Source organism: Arachis hypogaea, chromosome 7 (genome assembly GCF_003086295.3).
Source record: "Arachis hypogaea cultivar Tifrunner chromosome 7, arahy.Tifrunner.gnm2.J5K5, whole genome shotgun sequence".
In the NCBI taxonomy this organism is placed as follows: Eukaryota; Viridiplantae; Streptophyta; class Magnoliopsida; order Fabales; family Fabaceae; genus Arachis; species Arachis hypogaea.
The window spans coordinates 75,526,713-75,544,413 of NC_092042.1; the positions used below are offsets into that span (position 1 = coordinate 75,526,713).

At 32.1% G+C, this 17,701-nt stretch overlaps 3 protein-coding genes across 4 annotated transcripts; 1 reads left to right on the forward strand and 2 right to left on the reverse strand.

Annotated features, from left to right (window-relative positions):
• Positions 1 to 861: 861 nt before the first annotated feature.
• LOC112703489 (solanesyl diphosphate synthase 1, chloroplastic) lies at positions 862 to 4,479 on the reverse strand. Its single transcript, XM_025754954.3, has 6 exons — positions 3,806 to 4,479; positions 3,206 to 3,339; positions 2,739 to 2,866; positions 2,519 to 2,622; positions 1,814 to 1,941; positions 862 to 1,642 (listed from the first exon to the last, which is right to left on the reverse strand). The coding sequence occupies exons 1-6, from the start codon at positions 4,026 to 4,028 to the stop codon at positions 1,094 to 1,096; spliced, it is 1,266 nt and encodes a 421-aa protein (XP_025610739.1). The 5' UTR covers positions 4,029 to 4,479; the 3' UTR covers positions 862 to 1,093.
• A 3,460-nt stretch (positions 4,480 to 7,939) lies between these two features.
• Positions 7,940 to 8,735, forward strand: LOC112701610 (uncharacterized). Its single transcript, XM_025752350.1, has 2 exons — positions 7,940 to 8,409; positions 8,498 to 8,735. Exons 1-2 carry the CDS (start codon positions 7,940 to 7,942, stop codon positions 8,733 to 8,735), a joined length of 708 nt encoding a protein of 235 aa, XP_025608135.1.
• A 4,568-nt stretch (positions 8,736 to 13,303) lies between these two features.
• Positions 13,304 to 16,877, reverse strand: LOC112703490 (1-aminocyclopropane-1-carboxylate oxidase homolog 1). 2 transcript variants are annotated; one of them, XM_025754955.3, is made up of 3 exons: positions 16,021 to 16,877; positions 14,474 to 14,795; positions 13,304 to 13,697 (listed from the first exon to the last, which is right to left on the reverse strand). In XM_025754955.3, the coding sequence occupies exons 1-3, from the start codon at positions 16,560 to 16,562 to the stop codon at positions 13,446 to 13,448; spliced, it is 1,116 nt and encodes a 371-aa protein (XP_025610740.1). In that variant the 5' UTR covers positions 16,563 to 16,877; the 3' UTR covers positions 13,304 to 13,445. The 2 variants fall into 2 exon arrangements, with proteins under 2 accessions (XP_025610740.1, XP_029143883.1); XM_029288050.2 differs by having other exon boundaries at positions 13,304 to 13,702; positions 16,021 to 16,671.
• Between the last annotated feature and the right edge of the window lie 824 nt (positions 16,878 to 17,701).

Sequence of the window (17,701 nt, forward strand, 5' to 3'; positions counted from 1 at the left end):
TAACAAAACACTTAAATATAAGTTGTCATTATTTTTTTAGTTTGAATGTAAATTATACATATGAGTTGCTAAAATAATTTAATCAATTTTGACATTATAATAAAAAAGTTAAAGATAAAACTCATATTATTTATTTTATATTTATAGTCAACAATTTTTCCTATATCTAGTTACAGCTATTACTTATTAACATGTCATGTTTAGCAAAAATTCTCATTATGAAATTCTAGCTTTATAAAGTTTTCCAACAACTAGATTTAAAATCCTAAGTAAACAATACTTATTCTAAATTCCTCCCACAATCACATATTCTCGACCAAAAAAAAAAAGAACAGTAAGATCTTGCCAACACCAAAAACCAGAAGCTCCCTGCCTAAAAAAAATAAAAGTTATTCTACCTGAATGGCTTAGTATTATACCATTAGTAATTCAACAAAAATAAGTATCAAGTGTTCCTCTTTTCATCATCTTCATTTTTCCCATATAACAAATTTATGATAAGTCAAAGGATTCAACTTGCATATTGAAAGGTTATGATTGCAACCAAAAGAAAAGTATGAAAATCTTTTCTAGTTACATGATAACATAGGTAATAAAGTATGGTGACGAGAAATGATGATTTCACAAGCTCAATTGTATGGTATCTTCACAAAATACAGAAGAAAAAGATACAAAAGACAATTTATCATCTTTTCCCTCCCCTTTTCAAGATATGGGAAAAAAAAATATTGCAGACATGCTGTTTATACAACAATGGAGTATATATATATATATATATATATATATATATATATATATATATATATATATATATATATATATATATATATATATATATATATATATATATATATATATTATTTTCCATGTAATTTAATTTGCAAGTTGCAAATATATTAAGTGATGACACTGTGTTTGCTTTGTCCTTCAATTTCTATAATATAAACCCCCCAAAGTAGCTCATGTGGAAGCATTTGCTGGAAATTCTTGAAATGACATAAGTTCAAATGTCATGATTCTCATCCTTCTATTAGTATCAAAGAATGTTCTTCTGATTTTCTTTTCAATAATATGTTCTCTGCAATGCAAATGCTCATGCAATCCTTTGAAGGTTATAGGCTACCATATCCTCAAGAGCTAATCGAAATATGCTTGGAGGAAGGCATTGAAGACTCTGAATAGCAAGATCAGCTTTCTCTTTCGCCAATTCTTGCGCCCTTTCGATGCCACCACAACTCTTGACCAACTTGATGGCTTCGTCAAGGGAACTGGTCTCGCTGAATTCTGATTCAATGATGTCCCTCAACTTTGGTTCTTTTTCCAAGGCGAAAATCACCGGTGCAGTGAGGTTACCTTTGGCAAGGTCAGTGCCTGCAGGTTTGCCTAGTTGCTCGGCCGATTGTGTAAAATCCAATATGTCATCCACAACTTGGAAGGATAGACCGAGATTTTTTCCATATTCAAACATTTTCTCAGTGATGTTTCGGTCCGCGCCACTAAAAATTGCAGCTCCTTTGGTACTGGCAGCAATCAAAGAGGCTGTCTTATAGTAGCTCTTAATTAGATACTCGTCGAGTTCAACATCACAATCAAACAAGCTAGAAGCCTGCTTTATTTCACCACTTGCAAAATCTTTAATAACCTGTCACAGCAACAAGAAGTGTTGAAAAAATCATTGCCTGTTACTGCCAGCAGTGAAAATTTTCAAACAAGAAAACATGGATCTCTTCAAATTCTCTGATTGGCTTCAAGCGGATAAAGTTTGGAAGTTAAAAATGAAGATCTTTTAAAAAGGTATGATAACTGAATTTACCTGGCTGATAAGTTTAATAACTTCAATATTTTCAAGGTTGGCGAGATACCACGACGACTGTGCAAACATGAAGTCTCCGGCCAACACTGCCACTCTTGTTCCGAACATTTGATGAACAGTTTCCTTCCCTATACATACATAACAATAACATTGAGTTCAAATAATGAAACTCAAACCAGATGAAGAGATAGTAGGGAAGAAAACCAAGAAACCAATTGTTACAGTATGAAACTTTAAAAAAGAAATCAATATATACTACAAAAATAGCATGTGAAATTATAACTGTTTGTAACATCAGCAATATACTAAGTCTGAAACCAAAAGTTCCAAGATCTAAAGTTCAATCCAATCAATGTAGAAAAAGATCTATTCCATGTGAACATTGGAAGAACATATCATTTTTTCATTTTTCACTTCAGTTCCACTAAAAATTAGAGCTGACTTAATTTCAAACGTACTAATATATTGAGAAATATATTTATCAGTTAGTTTCTCAAGTCTATTACACAGAATGATGATGCTAATAACCATAAACAATGAAGCCCAGCCAATACAGAATTTTTGCTCAAGTTTTATTCTTTCATCCATTTTTGGAGGGACTATAGCAGGAAGTAGATCATCAGATGATAGAAAACTAAAATGAAAGATTCAACTTTTATTTCTTCAAAAACTATACAGACACTTTTAAAGAGATCACAGGTTTACCTCGTCGTAAGTCACTCTCATCTAATACATCATCGTGTATCAAACTTGCAGTATGAATCATTTCGATTATCTCTGCTAACCGTCGATGCTTGACAGTAAGGTCCCTGGAGCCATGCATTTAGAAGGTTAACCCTTCAACTCTTTTAGTGTCATATGAATAGAATTTCCACAACATGCAAATAATGTGTGTGTGCACGATTGAGAGACAATTTATGCTTACTTCAAGCCAAGTAGCTCTGCTGTAGCCCGTGACACCAAGAACACCAGAGCCGGTCTCATCCTCTTCCCACCGGCGCTAAATATCTGCTCAGCTGCAGACATTAAAACTGGATTTTCTGCACCTACAATCTATCAGAATTAGAGCATCGTCATCAGATACATTAAGCATTAATTCAAACATTTACTGTTTGTAAAGTAAAAGAAAATAAAATGCAACAACACCAGCAGATAATAAGAATGATTAGGGCTAGACTAGCAAAATAAGGATTTCAATGAAAGTTAACTAGTCAACAAAAATGAACGCAGGAACTGATTGAGTTGAATCATTGAACAGTGAATATAATTCATTCCATTCAAAGTTCATATCTTTTTCTGGTCAAGTTAAAGGCAATGCAACAACTCCAGTTCAATCTGAGCATAGAGTAAACACAGAACACAGCATGAATTCTTCAAAGAAGCATCAATTACCGATTGAAGATTTTTGTTGAGTGTCTGCAGGTCATCAGCAACTACTTCAAACAACTTTGATGGTGATATGGGGGTTTCTGAATAACTCTTCAAGTCCAATCCTGTTGGAATTCCTTGAATTGCATGAGTTCCACCTATACAACGAAAACCAAACCAAATTTTTTCAATGCCTAATAGAACTTACAACTATCATAAGCCTGTAATCAAATACCTATATCAATTCATTCAAACTAGTATAATTTATCATCGAAGCATCTTTTCCAAAAACTTAAGTTGTTCAGTAGAAGCATGTAAATACTTTTATATCTAATATGCATGCCCCTCACAACCACTTATTTTGGGCTTATTTCATGGACAATGCAGAGGTCTACCCATATATTGTGCTAAAATACAATTTTAGGATTGGGGCAATAAGGATCAAAACTCTCAAAATCTTTATCAGAAAGGTTCTGAATACCACCATATCATGAACCATCATAGCTCTCAAAAGCTATTGAATAGAGAGGCACAAGAATGTTTCTCTATCTAATGAAATTAAGCAACTCAACTACACACTTCATATTTGATAAAAAATTATAATTAAAAACAACAAATTCATACCATTAACAGTAGGTTCAGCAGTCTTCATAGTAGAAACCCTGCACTGAATGGTCCTACTCTTGCAGCAGACAAAATTGGCAGCACCATGACCTCCTCTTCTTCCCCACACTTTAGAATTCACCCTTGCAGCATAGCTTCTCACAGTGTTAGCATTGGAGGAGCATCCACAAGAAACCAAGTTTTTCCCAGCATAATCAATGCTTTTACTTGTCACAGAAATCATTCTGAACTTCTGCGCCAAGCCCAGAAGCTGAAGAATGTGATGAAGAACCAAACAGAAAAACCAATACTAAAATTAAAATCACAAAAGACCCAAATGCGAAATGAGCTCAATTTCCCTTCAAGCAGAGACAAAGCAGCAAGTAGCAGCCATTGGAGGAAGGAAAAGAAAGAAAAGAAGTAAGAAAGGGTCTTTTATATGTTTTACTTTTTTATGGCTCACAAGGTTTTTGAAGTGCTGGTTTTGTAGAAGAACGAACAAACAACACACAAGAAAGAAAGAGAGTGAGTTAAAAGAGTTTAAGTGAGTGGATCCTATGAGCCCACATCGGATGCAATGCCTGTTTCGGTTTTCTTATCAGATTTTGGTGAGAGAGAAAAGAAAAGAAAAGAAAAGACTAAGTGATGAGAATGAAATCTGTGACTCGTGCTTCTTTGCACTTTGATTAGCAATAAGAAGATAAAATATTTATATATATATACAGAACTCATTTTTTAAAGGGTGGGTCAAGTTTTATGATGTCACAATCATAATTCATTGGGAAAATGTAAGAAATTTTTGGAGTTGATTCACTGCTAACTGTTGTTTAGATTATTTTTGGCGTTGGATTTTAGGGTAAATTACTCTTATTTTCTCCCCCCAAAATTAGATAATAAAACACACGTGAAATTCATTAATTTGTCATGTCTCAACAAAAGAAAAATCACCTAACTGTTATATTGTAAAAAGACAGACCCTATATAAAATTAAAAATATTATTTATACACTAAAATTAACTACTAAAATTAATTATTAATGTATTTATATATAATATATGTGTAGTTTAATTTATTTTTAATGTATATTTATATTCTAATATATATTTTATTTTAGTGATTGACTTTAATAACTAATTTTAATATACATATAGCATAACTCTTATAAAATATATGAAGATAAATAATTATAGATTATATTTGAATAAAATCTTATAAAGAAAATTTATTCATAGAAGTTTCAACTTTCTTTTTTTATTAGTTATATTCTTTTTAGATAGTTCATATTAATTTTGACATAATGTTAAAGTAATTTATATCCATACTGAATTACGTAATTAGTTAAAAAATTGTTTTGAATTGTAACATTTGAATTTGATATCCTTATTACATAAGACAAATATCGAAAAATAACAAAAATTAGTCAATAATAAAATTATTATAAATATTAGATATTTGAATTTGATATCCTTATTACATAAGATAAATATCGAAAAATAATAAAAATTAGTCAATAATAAAATTATTATAAATATTAGATATTAAGTTTTTAAGTTTTGAAGTTTTAGATGTGTGAATTTGTTGTTAGTTGATTGTATTGATTGAAACTAAAAAATAAAAAATAAAAACTTTTTTTAATCTCTGATTTTAAAGTGAGTTTTTTTTTCTATATTTGCTTTACATAAAAGATATTAAGAAAATATCATTAATGTCACAAAATATAATCATTACTTTTGTAATGCTATTATATTAAAATGTTGAAAAATAAATTATTTTATTGATTGAGTTTGATAATTATCGAATCTTAAGTAGGCAAAAATTCTTTTCGAAACCTAAAATACCGATAATTTCATGACAAAATTTAATTTTAAATTTTTTCATATATAAAATCTATAACTGATAATTCAATATTAAATTTTAGGAAATAACTAACAAAAACACTAGTTATATGAAGCAACTACAATGTCGTTAAGATTTACAAATTTAATAGATTATGGAGATCAAGCAGCGATAATAGTTACGGAGGTGTTACGGAAGGAGGTTGAACATGAGGGTAAATTGGTAAATTTAAAGTCAATTTTAAATGAATGGAGTTATGATAATTTAAGGCTCAATCAAAGAAATTTGGTAAGACATCAACAAATTGATGGTAACAATAAAGGCTAGGCAGATTTTGTGAGATATGACGAAAATAATGACGTGGATTCTGAGCTCACCGTTTCGTGGATATAATGGGTTAGTAAAAGGGATAAAAATTTATAAAGGTTTGAAAACTGCTGATTGGGCCAACAATTTCAAAAACAACGCGTTGGGCCAAGGGGGACCAAGTTCATTAGCGCTTGTGAAGGGGGGCGTTGATGCTGGCTTTGTTGGGTTGGATTTGCAAAGTGCGGGTCGGGTTGGGAGGGTCCAGGCTACGAAACCCGGATCTCAAACTGCTAAAACGCCGCTATGTCGTCCTCGTGCGTTAGGGGGGCCATGACGAGCAGCTTTTGAAAGGAGGAACTTGTGATGGAGGCTGCCAAGTCGCTCAGGCTGAAGATGGGGAGGCGCGACGCCAACTGGGCAGATTGGCGGGGGCTGAATCGGTGCCGTGCGAGCGTGCCATCCGGGAGGAAAAAGATCATGATGCATTTGTTGATGGAGATGGATTGACGAGGATGGTGACCCAAGTTGAAACCGTTCCAAGGCCCGCTGGTGGGCCGCCGGGCCTGGTAGCTGCTGATGGTGAAAGAAAGGCCGGAAGAGGGGCCAGAACAGTGGAGGCAGGGGAGTTTACGTTGGAAAAATAGGGTGCACAGATTGGTGGAGCTGTGACGTTGGTTGAGGGGGTTTATGGCGACGAAGATGCGAACGTAGGGGCGGCCGACAGTCACGGTTATGGTGCCACTCATCAAAGCAGTCATGGTGCTAATGCAAATTTAGCAAATCAAAACCTGGGAATTGATTCTCTTGGTAAAGAAAACTGCTAATTCATAATGAGGAAGAGAGCTATGGTGACAGATAGGACCATATGAGAGAAGAAGGGTATGCCAATGATGATGAGGACAACGGTATTGAGTGTGAAAGATTGGAAGAGCAACTGTTGGAAAATCAAAGGACTTGGGATTTAGCAAAAGAATCAGGAGCAGTGCTATATAACAAAGAAATTGACATTATGGCTATCCTCCAAGAACAGAATGAAAAAATTGCTCAAAAAAGAAGATTGGCAAAACAGAAGACTAAAGCTAGACGAAGCAGGCCTAAACGTTACCACAAGGTGTCTAATAATAATTTAAAATGATTGTTAGCTTTGGAATGTTAGGGGATTATGGGGTGATGGGAAGTTGCCAATGGTGAAAGACCTTAAGAGGAAATATAGGTTGAATATGTTAGGCTTGGTAGAGACTAAAAGATAGTTAGTGACAAGATTTAATGTTTTGAAAATTTGGGAAAATGGTTGTGTGGGGGTGGGAGTATGTTGGGTCTGACAGTGCATCTGGTGGGTTGTTGTTAATGTGGGATGATGGTTTCTTTAAAATGAGAAATTGCTATATAGGTGAGAGATGGTTGTGTGTTGAAGAGGTTTTGTCGGAGACTTCTATTAATTGTGTGTTTTTCTTGGTCTATGGTGCACATACTAGAGATGAGAAACTTGTTGTGTGGAAGGAGTTGAGTTACGTGGCTGGCTTGTTTCAGGGACCAGTTGTTTTTTGGGGGGACTTTAATGAGATTACACAGGTGGAGGAAAGGCGAGGCTCTGATGGCTTACCTTCAACGGCGCAAGATTTTAAGGGCTGGATAAATGACATGGGTTTGGTGGAGTTACCGATTACTGACCGTAAGTTTATATGGTTCAGAGGATGTTCCTGTAGCCGTATTAATAGAGCTCTGGTTAGCTTGAAATGGCTAGAGGCATTTCCGAAGACTCGCTTAAGATGTGGTTCACGGGGTTTGTTTAATCACTGCTCGATTATAGTGGAGGATAAGAGGCAAAGGAATGGATCGAGGCCGTTCCGAAGTCTAGATTTATGGTTTACACATGACGAGTTTCTAAGAATGGTCAAGGAGGAATGGAGAGGGTTAGGAGAAGTACAATTCACCAAAAAATTGAAGGCTTTGATAGTTCCTTTGGGAAGATGGCATAGAGACAACTTTGGTGATATGGACAAGTAAATCATGAAATTTGAGAAAGAGATTAAGAAGATTGATGACATGGTTGATAATAGGAATTATGATGGAACAGTGGAAGCAAGAAGGAGGGCGCTAGTTACTTGCTGTGAGAAGTGGTATGTGAGGAAAAAACTACACTGGAAGCGGATGTTGAGGTCTAGGCATGCGAGGCACATGGATAAAAACACGAGATACTTCCACAACTTAGCTTCCGCGATAAGGAGGAATAATAGGATTGATTCTCTGGTTATTAATGGAAGATTGATAAGGAATCAAGCCAGGATCAAGATTGCCATCAAAGAATATTATAAGGGTTTATATCATCAAGAACAGTCTCCTATGGTTTATTTTAGAGTTGGTCTGGTAGAAATGATCGGCGAGGAGGATGCTATGGCTTTAGAGGTGCTACCGACTCCTGAGAAGGTTAAAGAAGCAGTGTGGGATTGTGAATCTTCTAAGACTCCAGGAAGTGACGGGTACAACACGAATTTTATAAAAAAAGTGTTGGGATGAAATTGGCTCTGAATTCACGACAGCGGTACTGGGTTTCTTCCAATCTTCCAGGTTACTGACATATACTAATGTCACTTGGGTGGCGTTGGCTCCTAAGTTTATTGGTGCTAAGGAAATCAAAGATCTGCGCCCGATTAGCATAGTGGGGTGTGTGTATAAGGTAATCTCGAAGATGGTGGTTAGGAGAATGGGACCAATTATGCCAGGGTTAGTAGGCGAGACGCAAAGTGCGTTTGTCAAGGGCCGGAAGATTCATTATGGGGCCCTTATCGCGTGTAAAACGGTTTAGTGGATCAAAATAAGGAAGAAGGAAGCGACAATAATAAAGTTAGACTTCTAGAAAGCATATGATAGAGTCAAGTAGAGTTTTGTAGACCTTGTGTTGCAGAAGATGGATTTTGGACGAAAATAGAGGGAATGAGTTATGGAGTGTGTCAGTACGTGCTCTATGTCAGTATTATTGATAAACGGCTCGCCGTCAAAGCCGTTCAAGATGGAACGGGGACTGCAGCAGGGTGATCCTCTGTCTCCATTTCTATTTGTACTTATTCTCGATGTTCTGCATAGGATGATTGGAGAGGCTGTTAGAAACGGATGCATATCGCCGTTGTTGGTTGGCAGAGATCATATTGAGTTGTTGTATCTTCAGTTTGCTAATGATACTATTTTGTTCTGCCCACCCGAGGAAGAGACTATCAAGAATTACAGGAGGTTGCTTTGTTGCTTTGAGTTGATGTCAGGAATAAATATTAATTTTGATAAATCTAGCTTGATTCCTATTAACTGTGATGAGTAATGGGTACAACATATGTGTAGTGTGTTGGGCTGTAAGCAAGCCACTCTTCCAGTTAAATATCTGGGTATCTCGCTAGGAGCAAACCAAGGTTGGTTAAGACGTGGAAACCAATAATAGACAAGTTGGAGGAGAAGCTTAACATCTGAAAAGCCAAAGCTCTCAATAAAGCCAGTAAGTTGGTGCTAATCAAATCTGTGTTGAATAGTTTTCCGGTTTACTATTTGAGCCTGTATAAGATGCCAAAGACTGTTGCAGAGAAACTAATTTTCTTACAGAGAAAATTTCTATAGAGTAAGGAGGATGGAAGGAATGGTATGGCCTTGGTTAAGTGGGAAGTGGTGCAGGCTCCTAAAAGATTAGGCGGGTTGAGAGTTGGGAATGCTATGATTCGTAACACAGCTCTTCTATTTAAGTGGTGGTGGTGGTTCTCTAAGGAGAAATGTCCGTTGTAGAAGAAGGTGGTCTGCTCCTGTAATAACTTGAATCCAAATGAGCTACTGTCTTCTCAGGAATTACCTACTCGGAGGGTCCGTGGAAGGATATTTGTCAGCTATAGTTCAAAAATCAAGAAGTTAGGCAAAAGATGATTACTGAATTGTCTATGGAGGTGGGTGATGGGAGACGAACTCGTTTTTGGGAGGATGTCTGGATTCATGGAGGTTCTTTGAAAGATCATTTTCCAAGACTCTTCTCAATTTCAAACCAAAGAGGATCGTGATAGGGGACTGTGGATTTTAGGATGGGTTAGCTTGGATATGGAACTTCCAATGGAGGCGAGAACTATTCCAATGGGAGTTGGATCTAGTGAACCATCTTCATCATACTTTGAGGCTAGTCAAACTAGCATATGGTAGAGAGGATAGAGTTGTATGGAAACATGATAAATAAAGTGTTTTTTCAACTAACTCATTTGTGTAGGGGTTGCTGGTTGAAATGGTTATGGAGGATATATCAAGCTACAGCTTTACTGGAACAATTTGGAAAGGACTTGTTCCACCTAGAGTGGAGTTGTTTGTTTGGTTTGTTTTGACTGGCAAGGTCAATACGAAGGAGAGACTAAGTCAATTTGGGGTTATTTACCATGAGGATACTTTGTGTGTGTTATGTAATAGAGGTGTTGAATATGGTCACAACTTATTTTTTGGCTGTAATTTTTCTTGACAAGTATGGTGTGTTTGGATATAATATGTTGGTATGCAATGGGCTTTGTCCGGGTACGGTGAAGGAGCATTTTTAAAGTTGGACTGAGATATCAAATAAGAAGGAAGAGTACAAGAGATAGATGGTGTGTTTTTGTGCGATCATTTGGAATATATGATTGGAACGAAATCGGAGGATTTTTCATAATAAAGAAAAAGGGGTTGAGGAGATTATCAACTTGTCCTTTCTGAGCTACAAGGAGTGGTTAGGTGCGGATCCTTTTTGTTGTTGATGACAATGCCAAAAATGACAAGAAAATATCTACATTTGTTCGGTTGCTCATTTATTCTTCATTTGTTTGTTTGTTTTTCGTATGCGGCAATCTGTGCTCCACTTCTTGTATTGAGTTTTTTTTTAAAAAAAAATATGAATATAAAAAATAATAAATTTTAATGTGTTTAATATATTCCATTATAAAATACATTGAAACTACAAATTAAAAAGTAATTTTTAAACCAAATTAAATTGGTAAAATAATTAACTTGTTTATATATTTGAATAAATATTTTAAATTCGAATCACATTTTATTTATGCAGTAACTTATTCATCAATTATAAATTTTTGAATGATATTTAAATTTGCGGTAAATTAGTATTTAATCTTTTGGATTAAGAGATATTATAAAAAATAAAAAAAGTGCTTAATTAAAAAAAAATTTCTTAACGTATGCTCTAACGAAACCCCAATTTTACATTAAAAAAATGGTAAATATTATATATCAACACAATAAATCAAAGTTCTGGAGAAAAAAGATTGATGAAAAAATTTTTTTTTTTTTTTATGTTTTCCGTGTTATATATATACACACTGTTTTATGATAAATAAGGAGTACATTAGAGTGATATTTTTGAAAGACAACTGATGAGGGATTAATCTAATAATGTACGTAGGATGGTAGGAAAGCCGTCTACGTTATGTGCTCTAACAAGAACCATAAAAAATATCAAAGTTTAGTAATAGTGCCAATTAAAAAGATGTACATGTTTTCTGCTAATAAAATCAATTTGAGTTTCAACAATCAGCCACGTTGTGAGCTCTATTCTCAAGTTTTGTACGTGATATTATTATATGGAATATTCTGTGTCCAAATGCCGTTGTGTGGCCAAATTCAATTGCCAATAACAGCTACCCAAATGCCATTTACTAATATCAAATATTCGTACAAATAGTTGGACCGAACCAATTGATTCAACAAGATTAACTAAACCGATTCAATGCAAAATTCAATTTACAGTGAACAGATCAGAAAAAGGGCCAAAAATCAGTAAATTGGTCCTGACTTTTACTAGAGAATCAGTTAAAAAGTAGTAATTTAAAAAAAAATAATTTTTATATAGATTTCTTTATTTTATTATATTTGATTTAATCTTGATTAAATTCCCATAACACTTTTAATTTTATTAATTTAATGACCAATCTGGTCCTCAAAAACTTCATAAAAATCAAACATCATTTTCAGGAATAAAAGCACAGCTCAACTTCTTATTATATGTGATATCCATCTTAACTTTTTTAGAAAAGGAAGCAAATCAAGATTTTTTTGTGACTGGAAAAGAAGATATTAATATAATAATATAATTGTGGGAGAATTAATTTTAGTAAAACGTTTCATGTTTTTTTTTTTTTTTTTTTTTGTCATGTCTCTTTAGAGTTTAGACTAGCATTGAAATGAATTGACAACATGCTTTCTTGCATTCGATGATTAGTCTGCACTTTAAACTCTAAAGCACTTATTAATGATATTGATACAAACTCCTTCCCTTACTGAAAATTAGAGATATTAATTACCAGGACCATTTGGGTGTGTTATCGTGTGCACTCTACTATGTATGTCACTAAAACATGATATTTCATGCTTATATGCAGTTGGAGTTTGCTTATATGCTTATATCCACGGGTCGAACTAGAATTTAGAACCCAAATTTAGCAAACTTGAGAGTGCCCGTCAAATTTGTGGATTTTGGCAGGACAGCCTGCCATGCCAAAATTTTTTTATAAATATAAAAGAATAATTAATGCTACAAAAAATATATATAAATTAATATTATATAATTTTTAAATATATTTTTTTTATTTATTTATTTTTTATTATTAATTTTATTTCACACTCTTAACGTATATTCAAACATTATGATTTATTTTTTAAAATAAAAATAATTTTATTAACGAATATTATTGTAAATAAATCTTTTAAAATTAAAAATTAAAAAAAGATAATAAAAAGATTATATTATAATTTTTTTATCTTTATTTATATTTAATTTTTAATTATAATTTTAAATAATTTTATTAATTATATTTTTTAAAAAGATTAGACGGAACCACTGGCCCATTAACCCGCCATAAAAACGAGACAGAATTACATTTTAAGTCCGCTTGTTTTAGTAGGGTGAATCGATCAGTCTCATTTTTAAATGGACCTTGGCCTGCCCTACCCGCTTTGCCACCCTATGTGCAGTGACCAGTGATAGTAGTACTAGTAACTAGTAAGGTTTCTAACATAAATATGTACACACATCAACATTAAGTAAGACAATGACCACTTCCTATAAATTATTTGGTCAAAACTAGTAAACAGTAAATGAGAATGCAGAGTAATAACTTACAATTGAGTTGCAAGATTGAAGTAATTAATATGTTTTAAAGAAGACTAAAATACTATTTAACCTACTCTTTATTTTATATTTTTAATTTTTTTTCCCTTATTCAATTTTCCTTTTTTTTTTTCCTTTTTTTTTATTTCAAAAAGCTATGAAGCGAACACTTGGCTGAATAAGCCCTTGCTTTCTATATAACCGCAAGCAAATTATATGTGTATCATTATTATTATTATTATTATTATTATTTATAAGGAACCAACCAAATTCTTCAACTTATATATAACTAATAAATCTCAATTACAATTACAAATTATGTGACTTTGGGATATACCTTAAATTGTATTTGATAAATATCAGTACCAACATGATTATTAAACTAACCCCAGTTTCAAAGTTTTCTAGTCAAACTCTAAAATGTTCAAGAGCAGTGGTTCCATCAAGACCTTTGGCATTATAGTATGCTACATACTCCTCCATCGTAGTGTTTCTGTATTTTGCAGGATTGTCTTCGGATAACAATTCTTTTATGGGACCATAAAGCTTTGATGATGATCTCGTACCTGAGCAGAAAAAGCTTGCAACAGATATTCTTGGACCAATGAGATTTGCCAGTACTCTATGTTCAACACTCTTAAATATATCATTTGTTATAAGCTGCACTTCAAGAAATTAAAAAGAATAAAATTGTAGAATTAGCAACTCTAAATAAGCTCATTTTAATTTGCAAAATTTTCTCAAGAACAAGTTCTCTATGGTGGAAATTGGTATGAAATTTTTATAATTGATAACTTCCTAGTCAGATTTTCCAGTGTACAAAAGTTTTTAATAAAATCTTTGTTTTCATCTAAAATTAAATAAACTTAATACATTATAGGATCTTGGTTGAAACTTTTTTTACATTAATTGCATGGTGTTGTAACATAATATATTATACTTTTAAAATTAGTATGGAAATTCAGCAAGAGCAGTTATAAATTGGACTAGTGGTAGCCATGCTAAATTAATGTATATGATTAGTATATGCAGTTAATCTATCAATTCTTTTCTTTCTTAAATTTAATAGTGAAAATAGTCCCTAAAAAATAAAGTATGCATTATTTTAGTTCTTCAAAGATCAATGCCTCAAATTGATTTCGGATGATACAACCGTGAATTAAATTGGTCCTATAATCAATAAGATGTTGACATATGATATAATCATTTTGTGATACCTCATTATCTAATTAGTAAAGGGACTAATTTGATTTATCACGATATCTTTCAAGGATTAATTTGATCTGTTTGAGTATTAAATTGATGGATACACAATCTTTCAAGAATCATTTAACTATCAACCCCTTTCTTCTCAACAACAAAGCTTTTGTTATCAATGAAACTATAGACATAAAAAATATTAGTAATAATTTTTAAAAGAGAATAAGAAAACTTGCCTGCAAAAGATCACCAATATTGATCACTAGAGCCCCTGGTACCGGCGGTATATCGATCCACTTATCCTCATGAAGGACTTGAAGGCCGCCAATATGGTCTTGGAGAAGCACCGTGATAAAGTCGTTATCAGAATGCTTGGTGGTTCCCAAAGTTAGTTCTGGTTCAGGACATGCAGGGTAGTAATGACAAAGCAAAATATGTCCATAAGTGCAACCTATGTCTCTTAAATAGTTTGAATGCAAACCAAGAGCTTCTGATAGTAATTCAAAGAGTGTAATCCCAAATTTCGTAATATTAGTCCCATATTCAAGAAGGATATCCCTACAAGAAGATTCAAATTAGTATTAACAACTACCAATATATGTTCTCTCCTAGAAAATACAAAAGAAAAAGTAGAGGTAGATAATGAAAATATTAAATAATATAAATAATAGATATATCAGATGTTTATTTTATTAGGTGTACGGATGGTTATTTTAATATTTTATTAGGTATATGGATGGTTATTTTAATATTAAAATTTAGATGATTAATTTGGAGGTATAGTATATTTTTATTTAATTGATGGTTGTTTATATTGTTTAAATGACCATTTTTTACCTAGCACTCTCCCAAAACAGAATTCAAATTTGTGTCTTTGTTCATTGTGTAACGTAACTATATATATATTTGCAATGAATTTTATAACTTTTTGTTCTATTAAATTTGATCCATAATTCATGTAAAATATTTGGATTAGTTGAAGTGTTAGTTGATATAACTTGTATTCATCAAGTTTTTTTTATTAATATGCTATTCTTTTTTAAAATTTATTATCAAATATAATTTTTTTAAAATTAATTATTTAATTGTCATCTTTTTATTAAGGTTACAATTGATTTATTATTTATTTTTAATTATAATTTATTATGTTATTATAAAAAAGAGTGGCGTTTGAATAATTAATTTAAAAAAAGTGACATTTAGTATTAAGGGTTTGTTTGGGTGAGTTTTTAAAAAAAGATATTTTTTGAGTTATCTTTTTTTAAAAGATTTTATGGAAAAATAAAAGTAATTTTATGTTTAGGTATCTCATACAAAAAGATCTTTTTATCTATCAATCATGTTTAAATATAACAATATAAAAGTATTTTTTTGTTTATTTATTAAATGAAAAACATCTTTTTTTAAGAAAAAAAGATCTTTTAGAAAAGATGTAAATTACAGCTTCTCAAAAAAAGATATTTTTCTAATTTTTTTAATGCTTTTACTTTTACTACTCGAAATTTATCAAACACGCTAAAAATAAAAAAATATTTTTTTATCAAAATAATAGCGCCCAAACAAGCACTAAGTTCGAAAATAATGACACTTTGGTGTAAAAATTCTGATATTCACAAAGTCACAAACAAAATGAACAAATGAAAGTGAGTACACTTGTTGATGTCACAAATATATCCTATATCTATCTCATCCTAACTGTTCGAAACTAAGCCAAACAGAACAAATTAAGGAGGTCTAGATGAATCTAGTAATATAAGTGAAAGCTAGTGCAATTAGAACATACCTGCATACTACTGGCAATTCCAGTGGTTTAGGATTATCAGGAGCAAGATAACACACAAAAGTATCTCTCCAATTAAGTGCTGGTGAACTATATAAATCAAAATTACTGTTATAAATAAACGACCTATTTTGGTCACGTGTATAAAACTTCTTCTTCACTTCATCATCTTGTTCGAAGAACCTTCTAACCCCATCTTTCATCTCCTCAAGAACACTCTCAGGGATGCCATGATTCACCACTTGAAAGAAACCCCATGTCTTACAAGCTTCCCTTATTCTTGAAACAACTCCTTCGCGTTTGCTTGGATCTTTGGTAACAACAACATCTTCAAGGTCTATAACTGGAATTGTATGTTCTGAGTTGTGAGATTTCGTATTATCATGTTGGTGATGGAAGAGTGATGGAATCTTTGTAAGGCCTTTGTCAACAAGACCCTTGACGCCAGTTTTTGTTTCATCGAATGATTTGAGGTCGTTGAGTCTGTTAGAACTGAGCTTCACCGTTCCTACTGCAACTTCTTGATCAGTGTAAGAAACCTCCATGGATCTCCTTATTACTTATTTGTGTTTCCTCACTTTTTTTTATAGAGTTTATGCTACAAAAGAAGCTAAGAGAAGAACAATATTATATTATATAGCACCTATTCAAAAGAAAATAATAAAATTATTTTTTTATGAAGATTTTTATATTAAAAATATATTTTATTTATTTAGTCATATTTAAAAAAATAATATTTTTATAATATATCAAAATTAAATTTTATAATTTATTATTTAATGATAAAAAATATTTTTATATAAAGATAATTATAAAATTTTTATGATAGTATCTATTTATATTAGAAAAGTCTTAGAATCAGCAATTTTTTAAAAGGTTTGTCGGTATTTAATAATGCTACGGTGTCTATATACATTTGTCTAACTTACTAAAAAGAGATAAAAGTAAATATTTAAATTAAAAAATATAAAAATAAATAAATTTTTTATATTTAAAACTTACCATAAAAGATAAATTCGATAATTTCGACACTAAAATTATAGACATTATAGAATTTGTCTAAAAAAAATTGAATAATTTTATACTATTATATTTAATTTTAACTATTAAAAATATTATTAATAATTAATTAATAATTATAAAATATAAAATTTGTTGACCCCTAAACTCTTCCTTTGTGTAGCAGGCCTCGCGGATAGAGGCTTTCAATTAAAAAAATATATTTTTATGGCCACATCCATAGTATGCAGACGGATATAGCTGCAAACCATTATTGACTTTTTAACACAAGTGACAAAAGTTCGATATTGAACCAAACCTAAACTCTTAAATTTAAGATGAAAACTCGTCCAACTACACGGCGGGGTTAGATTTTTTGCTCCACTTAATTTTTATCATATATAAAGAAATTATGGATTTAGTTTAGTGAGTAGTGCAAGTAGTTTAGGATAACTATTTCACTACAGAAAATTCTATGGTGCTGACTGGAAGAAAAATGGCATGTTATGAGAACCATACGTGTCTTGCTTAAAAAGTGACTCTTGTGCTGACTGGAAGAAAAACGGCATGTGATGAGAACCATACGTGTCTTGTTTAAAAAATGACTCTTCTTTTATTGTTCCTGTCATAATAACTTTATGAATTGATTTTCTATTTCCCGTTTTCATATGTGAGGTTAAACGAA

Excerpts from the sequence above, each read along its gene's own strand:
- LOC112703489 (XM_025754954.3), bottom strand. The coding sequence starts at position 4,028 with ATGATTTCTGTGACAAGTAAAAGCATTGATTATGCTGGGAAAAACTTG. Across the intron at positions 2,867-3,205 it reads TCAACAAAAATCTTCAATCG|ATTGTAGGTGCAGAAAATCC; the intron begins GTAATTGATGCT and ends TAATTCTGATAG. Across the intron at positions 1,942-2,518 it reads TGAGAGTGACTTACGACGAG|GGAAGGAAACTGTTCATCAA; the intron begins GTAAACCTGTGA and ends ATGTATGTATAG.
- LOC112701610 (XM_025752350.1), top strand. The coding sequence starts at position 7,940 with ATGAAATTTGAGAAAGAGATTAAGAAGATTGATGACATGGTTGATAAT. Across the intron at positions 8,410-8,497 it reads AAGACTCCAGGAAGTGACGG|GTTACTGACATATACTAATG; the intron begins GTACAACACGAA and ends CCAATCTTCCAG.
- LOC112703490 (XM_025754955.3), bottom strand. The coding sequence starts at position 16,562 with ATGGAGGTTTCTTACACTGATCAAGAAGTTGCAGTAGGAACGGTGAAG. Across the intron at positions 14,796-16,020 it reads GAATTGCCAGTAGTATGCAG|GGATATCCTTCTTGAATATG; the intron begins GTATGTTCTAAT and ends ATCTTCTTGTAG. Across the intron at positions 13,698-14,473 it reads ATATTGGTGATCTTTTGCAG|CTTATAACAAATGATATATT; the intron begins GCAAGTTTTCTT and ends CTTGAAGTGCAG.